This window comes from Pseudophryne corroboree, chromosome 5 (assembly GCF_028390025.1).
Source record: "Pseudophryne corroboree isolate aPseCor3 chromosome 5, aPseCor3.hap2, whole genome shotgun sequence".
Classification (NCBI taxonomy): domain Eukaryota; kingdom Metazoa; phylum Chordata; class Amphibia; order Anura; family Myobatrachidae; genus Pseudophryne; species Pseudophryne corroboree.
The window spans coordinates 148,755,021-148,769,558 of NC_086448.1; the positions used below are offsets into that span (position 1 = coordinate 148,755,021).

Here is a 14,538-nt window from a genome sequence, read left to right on the forward strand (position 1 = left end):
CCAATTTAGTAATATACAAACACCGACATTTTTTATTTTTAATTATGTAGGCATATTTACATTGGTCGTATGTGCATGTCCTACTGGTTTACACTCCATTCAAGATGGCAGATGGTACAGTACAGTGGAAATATTTTGCATTTACTGGCACTTTTTGGGCTGACTGTACCAACTCAAGCATCCAAGTGCCGCCCCCTCCCCCCAAACACGTGCCGTCCCTAGGCATGTGCCTCATGTGCCTAATGGGAAATTTGCCACTGGTTATTTTCTTGCCTATCCATGTCGCAAATCACAACCTTTAGTAACCTTGTGGCGAGCGAAGCAGAGTGGAGCGGGACCCATGCCTGGAGTGTGGCGAGTTATTCAGGCTTGCTAGCAAACAAAAAAATGCACACTAATGGGCAAAACCATGTGCACTGCGGGGGGGGGGGGGGGGGGGGGGTGGGGGGGGATATAACATGTACAGAGAGAGTTAGATTTGGGTGGGTTATTTTGTGTCTGCGCTGTGTAAATACTGGCTGCTTTATTTTTACACTGCCCCCCCCCTCCCCCCCTCCTCTCCAGTGCACATGGTTTTGACCATTAGTTTGCTTTTTTGGTTTGTTAACAAAGCTGAATAGGGCCAACCCCAGAAATACAAAAAAAAAAAAAAGTGTCAACCATCTGTGTGTTGACTATTGTCATATCGACCTTTTGACCCTGTCGACCTTTTCCAGTGTCGACCTTTCATATCTAATGACCGTAGATCTTGAATACCACATCCTATACAACAGAGTTTAATTAAAAAGACAAGAATGGAAGTTACATTTTACAGGTTGGTAAGACACCAGCTATGTGTCGCTAGAAAACCTTATACATGTCTGAATCAAATGAAAAAGATTAAAAAGTAATTTTCAAAAATTTAAACTAAATTGCTCGGCCTCCCTCCACCCCTTTCCGGGCAAAAATATTCTAACTTCCCAGCACAGTCTCTTACATAGAAAAAGGGAAAGTCACCGATCAATTGGGGGATCATTATCCACCATGCGGGTCATATACCATGTAGTGTCTGAAAGAGAACTATGAATCTGGGATTTATTGGCAGCAGATAATGTTGCGATGTAGCTTTACCACATATCAAAAGAACTGTTTGACTTTCACCTGCATTTCCAGTGTAGTCCCCACCCTCTAACATAATTTAAAGCTGATCACTGACAGAAAATCATCTTGCAATAAACTGCTATATGTACATTTCGGCCACAAGATGGCAGACTTTGCAAACACAGCCTACACATTCCCATTCCCAGTTATTGAAACCAGCTGGCAGCAAAAGCGGGTTATCTGACAATCATGAAGGAAAAACGAATGTGTGTCATAGATCTTTATTACACATAATAGTATAGCAAAACACCACATAAAAAAAATCTTGAACAGTAAAACTCCCTTTGCACTAGGGGGTCATTCCGAGTTGTTCGCTCGTTACTTTTTTTCGCAAAGGAGCGATTAGTCGCAAACTGCGCATGCGCAACGTTCGCAGTGCGCCAAGTAAATTAGCACAAAAGTTTGGTATTTTACTCGGCCTAAAAAAGATTTTTCATCGTTCTGGTGATCGGAGTGTGATTGACAGGAAGTGCATGTTTCTGGGCGGAAACTGGCCGTTTTATGGGAGTGTGCAGAAAAACGCAGGCGTTTCAGGGAAAAACGCGGGAGTGGCTGGAGAAACGGGGGAGTGTCTGGGCGAACGCTGGGTGTGTTTGTGACGTCAAACCAGGAACGAAACTGACTGAGCTGATCGCAGTGTAGGAGTAAGTCTCGAGCTACTCAGAAACTGCTAAGAAATTTCTATTCGCAATTCTGCTAATCTTTCGTTCGCAATTCTGCTATGCTAAGATACACTCCCAGAGGGCGGCGGCTTAGCGTGTGCAATGCTGCTAAAAGCAGCTAGCGAGCGAACAACTCGGAATGAGGGCCTAGATGTGCAATCGTCCATGAGTACATGACAAACACTCCTTTTTAACAATCTCCTTTGCATTTTACACATATATTGGAGCCAATTCCAAGTTTGGAGCAAACAAAAAAGCAAGTAACTTGTCACCTGGAACAAACCATGTTGCAAGGAGGGCAAATACGTTATTATTTAATTTGTAAGCAGGGTAAATACAGGTTGAGTATCCCTTATCCAATTATGCTTGGGAGCAGAAGTATTTTGGATATCAGATTTTTCTGTATTTTGGAATAATTGCATACCATAATAATATATCATAGCGATGTGACCTAAGTCTAAGCACAGAATGCATTTATGTTCAATATACACCTTATACACACAGCCTGAAGGTCATTTTAGTCAATACTTTTAATAACTGTGCATTAAACAAAAAGTGTGTGTACATTCACACAAATCATTTATGTTTCATATACACCTTATACACACAGCTTGAAGGTCATTTAATACAATATTTTTAATAACTGTGTATTAAACAAAGTTTGTGTACATTGAGCCATCAGAAAACAAAGGTTTCACTATCTCACTCAAAAAAAATCTGTATTTCGGAATATTTGGATATGGGATACTCAACCTGTACTGACTGCTTATGCATGTAGCCGACAAATACTGGGCAGGTTTATCTGTAGAGTCTGGTCACGCCCCTCTCAGATCTAAATCTCTCTGCACATAATAAATCTGCCCTACCGGCAGGACAACATGGCTTTGCAAAGGTACAAAGCTACTTGCCTTTGTTTTACTTTGTGTTAACGTGTTTGTATTAGTCATGTAACGGCTGAATTCCCCGTTTGACGCTATGGTAGACTAAAATGATAATAATAATCATAATCTCTGGAAGAGTAACGGTATACAGGACTCGTGGGACCAGGACACCACTCCATATTGTTTCTCACTATAAATATTTATACAGGAAACAGGAATATAAATCTACAGTGCATACACTGAATATAAGAGCATACTTGCCTACTCTCCCGGAAGCTGCGGGAGGATCCCGTTTTTTTGGGTAGCCCCGACACCTCCGGAAGAGTAGGCAGATCTCCCGCATCCTGCACGCACCCTAGTGATGTGGGCAATACGCTCCCGTATTCGCGGGTCCAAGGGGTGGGGTTCAAATGACGCGAATCGCGTCATTTTATCCCGGCCCCCTTATCGCGAATCGCTGCATTTTCTCTGTCTGGGGGTGGGGCTTGATGGTGTCACAGCCTGCCCCCGAAGTGTCCTGCATCGTCTCCTCCTCGGGAGAAATTGAAAGTAGGTGAGTATGTATAAGAGCACACTGTGTATAAGAGAGAGAGAGAGAGAGAGAGAGAGAGAGAGAGAGAGAGAGAGAGAGAGAGAGAGAGAGAGAGAGTGTGTGTGTGTGTGTGTGTGTGTGTGTGTGTAAATGATAACAAAAATAATAAAGATGAGTGACCTATAACCAGACACGATGAACAAATAGGAATATCAATCTATCAATATATTGAGCTCAGAGTCTGCAATGTTAATTAATTCTACAGATGAATATTCACATGCTCATTGCAGAATGTAATAAAATGTAATTCCTATTTATAATCTCAACAAATTTAATTTTAAACACTCACTTATTATTTACATTCTAAAGCAGGGGTGGCCAGACTTTTGGAGTCGGTGATCTACTTTGAAAGCTGAAAAGCTTTTGTGATCTACCTAGGCGGGATAATAAAAAAAGGGGCATAGCATAACAAAACAGGGGGTATGGTATAACAAAAAGGGGGCGTAGCCTTGCTGCACAGGGTGTAATGACCGTCTCGCACGAAATCACACATTGGCCCCCACAGGTAAAGACCTCAAACACATATGCCCCCACAATGCCAGATACACATATGCCCCTGCAGTGGCATGTGCCCACAGTGCCAGATATGCCCCCACAGTGCCAGATACACATATACCCCCACAGTGCCATGTGCCAGATATGCCCCCACAGTGCCATGTGCCCACACTAACATTAATCTACTTTAACTTACTTTAGCTGGCTGGATCCCCACTGTCATGTGCCTGCTCCCGCCGCTGCTGCTGTCCTGCTGTGCCAGTGCTGACTGGATCAAACCAGACCCAGCAGGCGCACTGGCTCCCAGGCTCCTCACATCGCGTTCCCAATCGTGCATTGCGCGGCTGACGTCATGACGTCATCCGCGCAATGCATCATTGGGAACGCTCCGGACACAGGCAGCAAGTTACACTTGGATCGCGATCTACTGGTGAGAGCTCTGCGATCTACTGGTAGATCGCGATCGACGTTTTGGCCGCCTCTGTTCTAAAGGAAGAGGGATTATGTTGCTAGCATAGTATGTCATTTGCTGTAGCAATATAAAACATTTATACAACTATTTATATACAAAGGCTTACCCCGTAGTGTTAGCTGCATACCTAGTTAGTACTTGTCCTGCACATATAATGGGGATTAGATATCACTGGTAAACAGGGGTGCCGAGAGGTGCTAAAATGGGTACTGATTACCCAGGCATGGGCTTGCTGCTGTGTGCTGAGCTGCGGTGAATTCAAGGAGACTGCAGGGGGTGGGAAAGGAATGCCCCCCCCCACACACACACACACACCTCCCCTGGTACTGTCCTTTGCAGTGCGTCATATCATTATTTTAAGGGGCTTGGATGCATATTAGTGTTTAGAACCCCCCCCCCCCCCCCCCCCCTCCCTCCTACATTACCCGGGTCACACCCACTCTACACAGCCCTGCTGATAAGGACAGTACATTCAGGCTGACCTCTGGGGATGGGAAGTCCTTCACTTTCCCTTCAATGGGCATCATTAGCAGCATATCTCCCAGGATGTCCTTCATGTGTCTGGCCATAGTTTTCTGCTGCTCCAGGCTGCAGTGATTCTCCAGGGAAATGATCACAGGGTAATCAGAGGTCTTTAAGGAAAAAAAATAAATGCATCAATCAGAGATCAGTCGTTTTCACCTATCAGAGCTTAATAGCATCAGATGCAAAGTAATCCACCAAATCCATTTAAACCCTATGTACAAACAGCAATCATCCAAAACAGATAATTACTAAATGGTGTAAAAGGAATAAGTTCCTGCTTTTAAGATAAAGTTATAGCAGACCAGTCCACAGGAAGGTGCTTGCTTACAGGGGATCGGTATGAAATACCTCCAATCAAAATACCGACGTTCAAAATCCCGACACCAATTGACCGATGGTCAAAATCCCGACAAGGTCAAAATCCCGACATGGACAAAATACCAACATTTAAAATACCGACAAGGTCAAAATACCGACATGTAAAATGCCGACAGGTCAAAATACCGACATGCATTTTTTAATGTTTTTTTGTGTGTATGTCGACATAAGTCAACATGGACACCATATAAAGTGTACCGCGTCCCCTCGCATGGCTCGCTGCGCTCGCCATGCTTCGGGCACGGTGCCTCGCTGCGCTCGGCACACTATTATATTCCCCCTCCATGTCCACTGGGATGGTAAAGTATGAACAAGTCGGTTTCAATGAAAAAAAGCATGAAAAACTCATGTCGGTATTTTGACCTGTCGGCATTTTACATGTCGGTATTTTGACCTTGTCGGTATTTTAAATGTCGGTATTTTGTCCATGTCGGTATTTTGACCTTGTCGGTATTTTGACCATCGGTCAATTGGTGTCGGGATTTTGAACGTCGGGATTTTGATTGGAGGTAAACTGACTGCATCCCGCTTACAGGTATGTCCACGAGAAGATATTTGCCTAATAGATGTAACCACTGGAAGGTGCTTGCCTAATAGACGTGACCACTGGAAGGTGCTTGCCTAATAGACGTGACCACTGGAAGGTGCTTGCCTAATAGACGTGACCACTGGAAGGTGCTTGCCTAATAGACGTGACCACTGGAAGGTGCTTGCCTAATAGACGTGACCACTGGAAGGTGCTTGCCTAATAGACGTGACCAAAGGAAGGTGCTTGCCTAATAGACGTGACCACTGGAAGGTCCTGGTCTAATGCAGGTGACCACTGGAAGGTTGTGGCCTAATAGAGGAGCCCACTGGAAGGTGCTTGCCTAATATATGTGACTTGTCAAAAGACACCAGGAAAAGCTTTCAGTTCCACTTAATGGTTTCTCAGCTGTTCTTTGGCATCATAAACTGGAACTATTGTCTATAATCTCTCTTCTGGTCAAATAGCCCATCATGGAATAGAACTTTCTACAGTAATTAAGGACCTTTGGTGAGGCTCTGGAGAATACTTACACATTCAGACATCCCCTTCCCTAGGTAGAGCCCCTATGGAGGGGTTAGTATTTAAAAACTACTGTACGTCCTGGTTCTATGTACTAAGCCTTGGAGAGAGATAAAGTGAACGGAGATAAAGTACCACCTAACCAGTTGCTAACTGTCATTTTTCAAACACAGCCTGTAACATGGCAGTTAGGAGCTGATTGGCTGGTACTTTATCTATGTCACAAATACTTAAAGGATGCAGACAATCCTGATAGGAAAGTCCCAGAGACAAGTGCAGTCATCCCAGCCAAGCACACCTTTCCTGTGGCTGGCACTATTACCGTACAGCAGGGCCCAATGACAAATCACATCATGGGACCCAAACACTTTACAAGAAAGAAAAGCAGGATCTGGGAGGGAGGCCAACTCCTGGAAGGTAGGCAAAAATAGATATAATCTGAGCAGGGTATATAAGCGCAGATCTCGAGAGTTTTTCTTCCATTCTACTTTGTATGGAACAAGAAATATGTCCCACTTCCAATTCTTACCTAATGTACCCACCCAACATCATAATTAATAGACTGCATAATGTAAAACTTCTCCAATAAAAAGATCAGACTGGTAGAGGTCATAATGAAGAAGGAACTCTGGAAAGAAGTTACCAAAACAATAATATATAGAGTAAGGAACCAAGGACTTCAACGACGGATATTTATGTAGATGGTGCTCGTCTGGGGCTAAAATGAATGACTGACCTGCAAAATTCACAGGGGTCAATTAAATTAAATGGGATGTGCTGTACATCACATTCTAGAGCCCATTTTTCCTCACAGCCAGATAGGTGAGCAGGAAGAATGGTTATGTAGGAGCCATCAAAATGTATAAATTGGAGCGCAGCAATACACTGCCGCATTGTATGATGGCACATCCCCCCTAACTGTATTGATCCCTTACAATGCTTTATAAGAATGTGAAAAGCCTTTCATAGTTCTAGGTATACTTCTAAATGGAACAGAAATAGTCACAAGGAGCCACATAACGGACCTCTCTTTGTGCATTTCTATTGAAACGTACAAAATTATATCAACTGAATATAATGTAATGCAGGAATGGATTTCCCATCTGTCTATCTAGTCCTTGCTCTCAAATTGTAAGAAGCCATCTACAGGCAGTGCGGCACTGTGCAGAGTCCTAACTTACTTTGAAGGCGTAGCTTTGTATGGCTTTTATAACATCTTTGAAGAGGATCTTGGAAGTGAGGGTGTAGCCATGATAAATGACTGGTTCTCCATTAGGCCCGTCCCAGCAGTCCAACTCCACACACCGGCATCCTTTTGTAAGAGATCTGTGTGTGTAAAGCACAAACATAAAATAAATTCAACCTGACGTTCCTTTTTCTTTTTCTCGGTCTCTCTTTCTATTGGTACTTTAAAAATGAATGACACCTACTACTGGTTCACTTTGTCCGGGCCTATGTCATGGTTTTTGTCAGCATTTCATGGCATTTGTGTTTTGACTTGATTGTACCTGCTTGTTTTGATCTATCATTCCAATTACAAATAAACGGCCTAATTCAGTAAGAATAGCAAATTCTGCTATTAGCAGAATTTGCTATCCTTTTTATCCATGCTGGGGGCCACCCATCGCTGGGCAAGACCCCCCGCATGCTAACCGCTGCCTTCCTGCCTACTGCAACAAGCAGAAATTGCGATCATATCACAATTTCTGCTTGTTAGCAGAATCAGAGGATGGCTCCCGCAGGAGTCCTGCCACCTCCGCCCCCCGTTCGCACCGCCCCAGCAAAACTCCGTCTCCTCCCTGAAAACGGAGTGTTGCCCGACTCGCGACTGCCTCTGCAGGATTGACAGGCAGAGGTGATCGCATTTTCTGCGGCCCCCCTTGCAGAAAGTACAGGAGCTGCGCATTCACGCGCGGAGCGATTGTAAAAATTCTGGTTGGATAGCGAACACCTAGGGGGGTCCAGCAGCTCAGACCATATCAGGACATGCATGATATGTCAGTGATGAAAGGGCTGCATGCGACAGTGGTAGTAACGTAATGTGAGGAGGGGAATGGAGGTAGCAGGAAGACACACACTGCCAGTTATATAGTGGGAGGAGCAGGGTCCCCAGCAGCACATAGTATATTAGGAGATGCATAATATGTCAGGCAGGACAGGGCTGCATGTGACAGAGGCAGTGACATGATGTGAGAGGGGGATGGAAGTACCACGAACCCACACACTGAGAGTTATATAGTGGAAGTAGCAGGGTCCTCCAGCAGCACAGAGTATATCAGGAGATACATATCATTTCACGGGGCACTGATATGATGTGAGGAGGGGAATGGAGGCAGCAGGAAGCCACAGACAGAGTTGTATAGTGGGAACTGCAGGGTCCCTTGGGGGACCAAAAAGGGGTATGGCCACTACACAAAGTGTGTCAGGGAAGCACGTTATGCCTATATACTAGATCTCCAACCAACGTAAATTAACAAACAACTATCATTCTAATTTACCATTCTCATCCCGGGTATTCAGCTGGTATTCCATAAGGTTTCTCAGTATTGTTTGTTGCAGTCAGGTGGTCAATACCTTTCAATTGCCTATCGTTTGTATCCCAACCCTCACACCCTTCTTTCCTTCCACTTTGCCTATCCAATGGGATTTATATATTGATGTATGAACAAACGCATCAATTGCATCCACAACGCATCTGCTTGACTCCTATTTAGTGAAATAAGTTGTCGTTACATGCATATGCATCGTGCAATAGTCCCTAGAGCCAATGACACTACACATTTCTATAAAACAATTATAATTTCTATTCTTTGGTCATTTAAACTACTGTACTAGCAGGGAGATCACTCCCAAGGAGTTTATCTCATTTAGCCCCCAAGTAATAAAAGTCAGCAGGAGATGTGGTTTTGGGCCGGCGTGAAGTGATCATGATTTGCTGTTCTCATATAGGAATCGACTATTTCTAGCACTGGTCTATGTCCCGAAAAAGGAGCAGATCAATAAAGATGCACCATACCATAATAGAGGTCAGACAGTCATCTACAGGCACATTTATGGGTAAGCATAGTGGACTGGAGGCAGGGTGATAAAAGGATTTTATGGTCAGGTTACCTTATATAGGCCTCACTACTGCTGGGTCCCTTCAGCTGGTCTTCCATCAGGTAAGTGTTATGTGAGGAGGAGATGAAGTAATGATTTAGAGGCTGGTTCATGTCCTGGTAAACTTTACTATGGCCTGGGTTAAATACGTCCCCATCATCAGACAGCAGGTACATGAGGAACCCATCCTTAGTCATGGACTGCTGCTTTTTAGCTGTAACATAGAACATAATACATTACAGCGACATCCTTAAACCAAGATTTTTGTTTATGAGCTAATTTTTACTTAATTTTCTCTAAATGGCCAGAAAAACAGAAAGGAACAAATGATGTCGACTTCTGACCAAAGGGTTCTCTCTCTGGGAGCGATTCTATAGTCTTCTGGGTGGCCGCACCTGATGGAGCAATTCAATTTTTGTTCCACTCGGACGCAAATACCGCGGACGCCCAATTATTTCTGCTCACCACCTCCTGAGGTGTTTAGCAGAAATGTGCGGAAAGTCCAGCTTTTCACACATTTTCCTCGTCTTTTCCAATATTTTAGATGGGTACAGACACTTTACATAGGTTACGCCATATCAGGGAGACACACATTGTGGGGTCCCCCATTCATCACATAAACCACCCACAAACTAGTCAGCAAGGTCCTGGGGGTTCCTGATAAAAATGCAGATTGTGCAGTCAGAAACGCTGTCGATGTCAGTCTGCTTCAAATTGATTTAAAACTGACCTAAAAACGACTTTTAGTTAATATAGCCCGGAGACAACTCTGCCAACAGCAGTGAGGGGCACGATTAGAAATTAACTGATCTAGTCATTGTGTGGCAAGTTCTCAGAGGAACCATAGCGCTGACACTGGCTCACCTGCTTCACTCGGCTCATACTTGTCTATCAGGGACTGTGCCTGCTGTAAGGAGACATCCTCCATCTGCTCACTCTTCAGGAACTTCTGTAGGGAGGCGGCAGACATGAGATATTCACTGTCCTTGTATTTACAAAAAATGACCTCTATTTCTTCTCGCGTTGTCAGGATCTGGTAAAACTCCTCTATCTCGTCATCCTCCAGGGCACCAGTCCTCGATTTGTCACATTGCTGGAAATGAAATATAGGTTCCTTTAAAACTAATATCATCGATTTGGTAACATGTCTGATATTTGTATATATTTATTTAACTCAGTTAATAGGTAAAGAGAAATACATATATTCTCAACACCTTTCCCGAAAAGGATTGCTAACCCACCAACCATGCCTGAAACCTTACCTGTAACTCCCCAATTGTAACCCACCAAATATGTCTGACCAACCAACCCTGCTTATAGCCTACTACAGCAATCCACCAAACATGCTCGTAACCAACCAAGCATGCCTAAAACATCTCAATACACCAACTGTAACCAACCAATCGACATTCCAACTGCAACCACCAACCTAAACTGTAACAAAACAAATGCACCTGTAACATACCAACCATAAACCAGCAATCCTGCATGTAACCCCATCAACCATAACTGTAACCCACCAGCCGAGCCTGTAGCCCACCAATACCAAATGAGCCTGTAGCCCACCAACATCGATGCTGCATAAAAAGAATGATGTCCCTAGCACAAGGGGAAATACTTATCTTAATTGTATGTATGTAAACGCTAGAAGCCTTACAGGTAAAAAGGGCGAACTAGAAATCCTTGCAGCAAGCAAGCAAACAGTATGATATTATAGGCATTACTGAAACTTGGTGGGACGAATCTCATGATTGAACAGTCATTCGAGAGCAGAGATTTTCAACCTTTTACAACTCGCGGCACACTGAACAAGATTTAAATATTGCCAAGGCACACTCAAATATAATGGTGATGCATGGTGCAGTTGCGTGTCCTAGGATGTCATGTCGCAGATTATCCATAGGTAACACCTGAGCCACATCTGAGAATGTCAGAAGAGCCCAACACTACCTGGGCCCAAAATTAGAACTAGCTCTGCAACCACTAAACCCACTAGTATTGACCGTTCCAGTAGCGGCAGCACACTGGCGAACCTGGCTCTGCTTCTATGGCAGCACACCTGGAGACTGCTCAGGGCACACTAGTGTGCCACGGCAGAGTGGTTGAAAAACACTGATCTAGCAGGTTATACGCTGTTCAGGAGAGACAGATTGAATAAACGGGGTGGAGGGGTATGTCTTTACGTAAAGCCGTCCTTAAAACCTGATATACGGTTAGATATTCAAGAGGGGACTGTAAATACTGTTGAGACGTTATGGGTTGAAATTGCATGCAGGGGTAAAGGAATAAAAAAAGTAAGTATTGGAGTTATGTTACAGGCCGCCTGGTATTAATGTGTCTGATAAAGAGCAAATTGAAAGAGCAGCAGGAGTAGGAGACATAGTAGTGAGGGGAGATTTTAACTATCCAGAGATAAATTGGAAAAACGATTCATGTGATACTGCTAGGGGTAATATGTTTTTAAACACACTAAATGATAACTACTTAGTTCAATTAATCAAGGAACCAACTAGGTACAATGCAATCTTAGACCTGGTATTAACAAACAATGGGGAATTGGTATCAAATATTATAGTAGGGTAGCCCATAGGAAACAGCGACCACAATATGGTCACATTCAATATCAGTTTTCATAAGCAGTCCTATACTGGCTCAACTTCTAAACTTTAGCAAAGCCAACTTTGACATGATGAGGGAAGCTTTAAGGGACATTGAATGGGAAATTTTGTTTCAAGGGAAAAATACTACGGAGAAATGTGATGTATTAAAATCACTGCTAGTTAAAAATACTCGCAAATTTAATCCCAGGAATAACAATCCGAAACCAATGTGGCTTAACAAAAAGATAAAGGAACTAATGGGCAAGAAAAGGATGAGCATTAAAAAAAATACAAATCTGACGGGAATACAGAGTCATTTCAGCACTATAAGGATTGTAACAAGATATGAAAAAAAGAAATAAGAACAGCTAAAGTAGAAACTGAAAAACCAGTAGCAAAGGAAAGCAAAACGAATCCCTTTTTTTTTTTTAAATATATCAACAGCAAGAGATTAAAGAAGGAGAGCATAGGCCCTTTAAAAGACAAGTTGGGAGTATTAATCAAAAATGATAATGATATAGCAGACAAACTAAATTAGTTTTTTTACAACAGTATTTACAAGAGAGGACCAAATGCAGGGACTAACACACAATCTCAACAAAGATAATGTCCCACTGCTAAGTGCTTATTTAAGTGAGGTGGTAGTCTGTGACCGATGGAATTCACCCAAGGGTTCTTATGGAGCTTCACTCTGAACTTGCAAGACCGCTATTTTTGATTCAGTTACAATAGGTATGGTTCCCAAAGACTGGCGTATAGCGTAAGTAGTGCTAATATTCAAAAAGGGAAGTAAAGCTGAACCTGGTAATTATAGACCAGTTACTCTTACATCTATAGTGGGGAAAGTATTGGAAGGTATTCTAAGGGATAGTATTCAGAAGTTCCTTGAAGCCAATAAGGTCATTAAAAGCGATCAATATGGATTTGTGAAGGACAGATCATGTCAAACCAACTTACTTGGCTTTTATGAAACCGTAAGTGCGAACCTTGATCAGGGTAAGGAAGTGGATGTAATATTTTTAGACTTTGCCAAAGTTTTCGACACAGTACCACACGTACGACTTATCTATAAGCTACAAGAAATAGGGCTAGAGAGCACAATATGCACTTGGGTCAGAAATTGGTTAGCGCATTGTGGTTAATGGATCATTTTCAAATAGGACCTGTGCTAAGTGGTGTGCCACAAGGGTCTGTACTTGGACCACTATTGATCATCATTTTCATTAATGACCTAACAGTAGGTCTAGAGATCATGGTGTCAATTTTTGCAGATGATACAAATTGTGTAAGGTTATAAATACGGAGGGGGTTGCTGAGTCTCTTCAGAACTACTTAGTCAAACTAGAAGCATGGGCAGCGAAATGGAGTATGAGCTTCAATACAGACAAGTGTAAGGTAATGCACTGTGGTAACAAGAACAAAAAGAACACCTACATACTAAATGGGGTAATATTAGGGGATTCTGTACTGGGAAAAAACTTAGGTGTTCACATAGATAGCAAACTAAGCAGCAGTACCCAAAGTAGGATTGCAGCAAATGCGGCGAATAAGATATTAGCATGCATAAAACAGGGAATTGATGCAAGGGACGAGAGTGTTATACTCCCATTATATAAATCACTAGTGAGGCCACATCTTGAATACGGTGTACAATTTTGGGCTCCATACTACAAGAAGGATATCCTGGAGCTAGAAAAGGTTCAGAGGCGGGCGACCAAACTAATTAAGGGCATGGGGACGCTGGAATACAAGGAAAGGCTTGCAAGGCTGGGCATGTTTACACTGGAAAAGAGAAGAAGGGGACAAATATATAAGGGGACAATACACAGAGCTTGCGCGGGACCAGTTTCTGGTAAGATCAGCACAGAGGACATGTGGACACTCGCTTAGGTTAGAGGAGAGGAGAATCCGCACAAAGTGGCGAAAAGGTTTTTTCACAGTAAGGACAATATGTGTTTGGAATTCCCTGCCTGAGAGAGTTGTAATGGTGGACTCAGTCAACACCTTTAAGAATGGGTTAGATAAAGTCCTAATGGATAAAGATATCCAGGGTTATGGTGAGTAGTCACGCACTACAGTTATAAAAAAAAAAAAGAGGAATCAAACACAACGGCTGACATCAGCATCAAACAAAATTTAGTCCAAAAATACTGCTGCACAGGAGACCACAAATAGGCTGAACTCGATGGACAATTGTCTTTTTTTCAACCTTAGATACTATGTTACGGAACCTGTAGCTGACCAACACCAACTTAGCTTGTAACTGACCAACACTAACGGAGCCTGTAGCGGATTCAACACCAACTGAGCCTGTAACCCACCACCCAAGCTTGTAGCCAACCAACACTAACTGAGCCTGTAACCCATCACCCGAGCTGTAGCTGACCAACACTAACTGAGCCTGTAACCCATCAGCCGTGCCTGTAGTCCACCAATACCAACCAACCAAAATGTACTTGTAATTAAATTTAACAGAAACACAACCTCTCTCTTTATTATGTAACATAGAAATGACTGGATATACCAGCGGTATCCGGTCTCTAGGTCGACAAGACTTAGGTCGACAGTGTCTAGGTCGACAGTAACTAGGTTGACCTGTTCTAGGTCGACAGGTCAAAAGGTCGACATTTAAAGAAAAATTTATTT

At 43.1% G+C, this 14,538-nt stretch overlaps 1 protein-coding gene across 4 annotated transcripts in view; it reads right to left on the bottom strand.

Moving 5' to 3' along the window:
• The window catches only part of PLCD1 (phospholipase C delta 1), a 324,945-nt gene that overhangs the window by 67,274 nt on the left and 243,133 nt on the right, over positions 1-14,538 (bottom strand). For all 4 annotated transcript variants that reach the window (XM_063921791.1, XM_063921790.1, XM_063921789.1 and 1 more), the window contains 4 exons: positions 10,157-10,385; positions 9,305-9,506; positions 7,375-7,519; positions 4,725-4,874 (listed from right to left, as the gene is read on the bottom strand). In XM_063921791.1, coding sequence (XP_063777861.1) covers positions 4,725-4,874; positions 7,375-7,519; positions 9,305-9,506; positions 10,157-10,385 — 726 coding nt within the window. The remainder of the gene's footprint in view (positions 1-4,724; positions 4,875-7,374; positions 7,520-9,304; positions 9,507-10,156; positions 10,386-14,538) is intronic.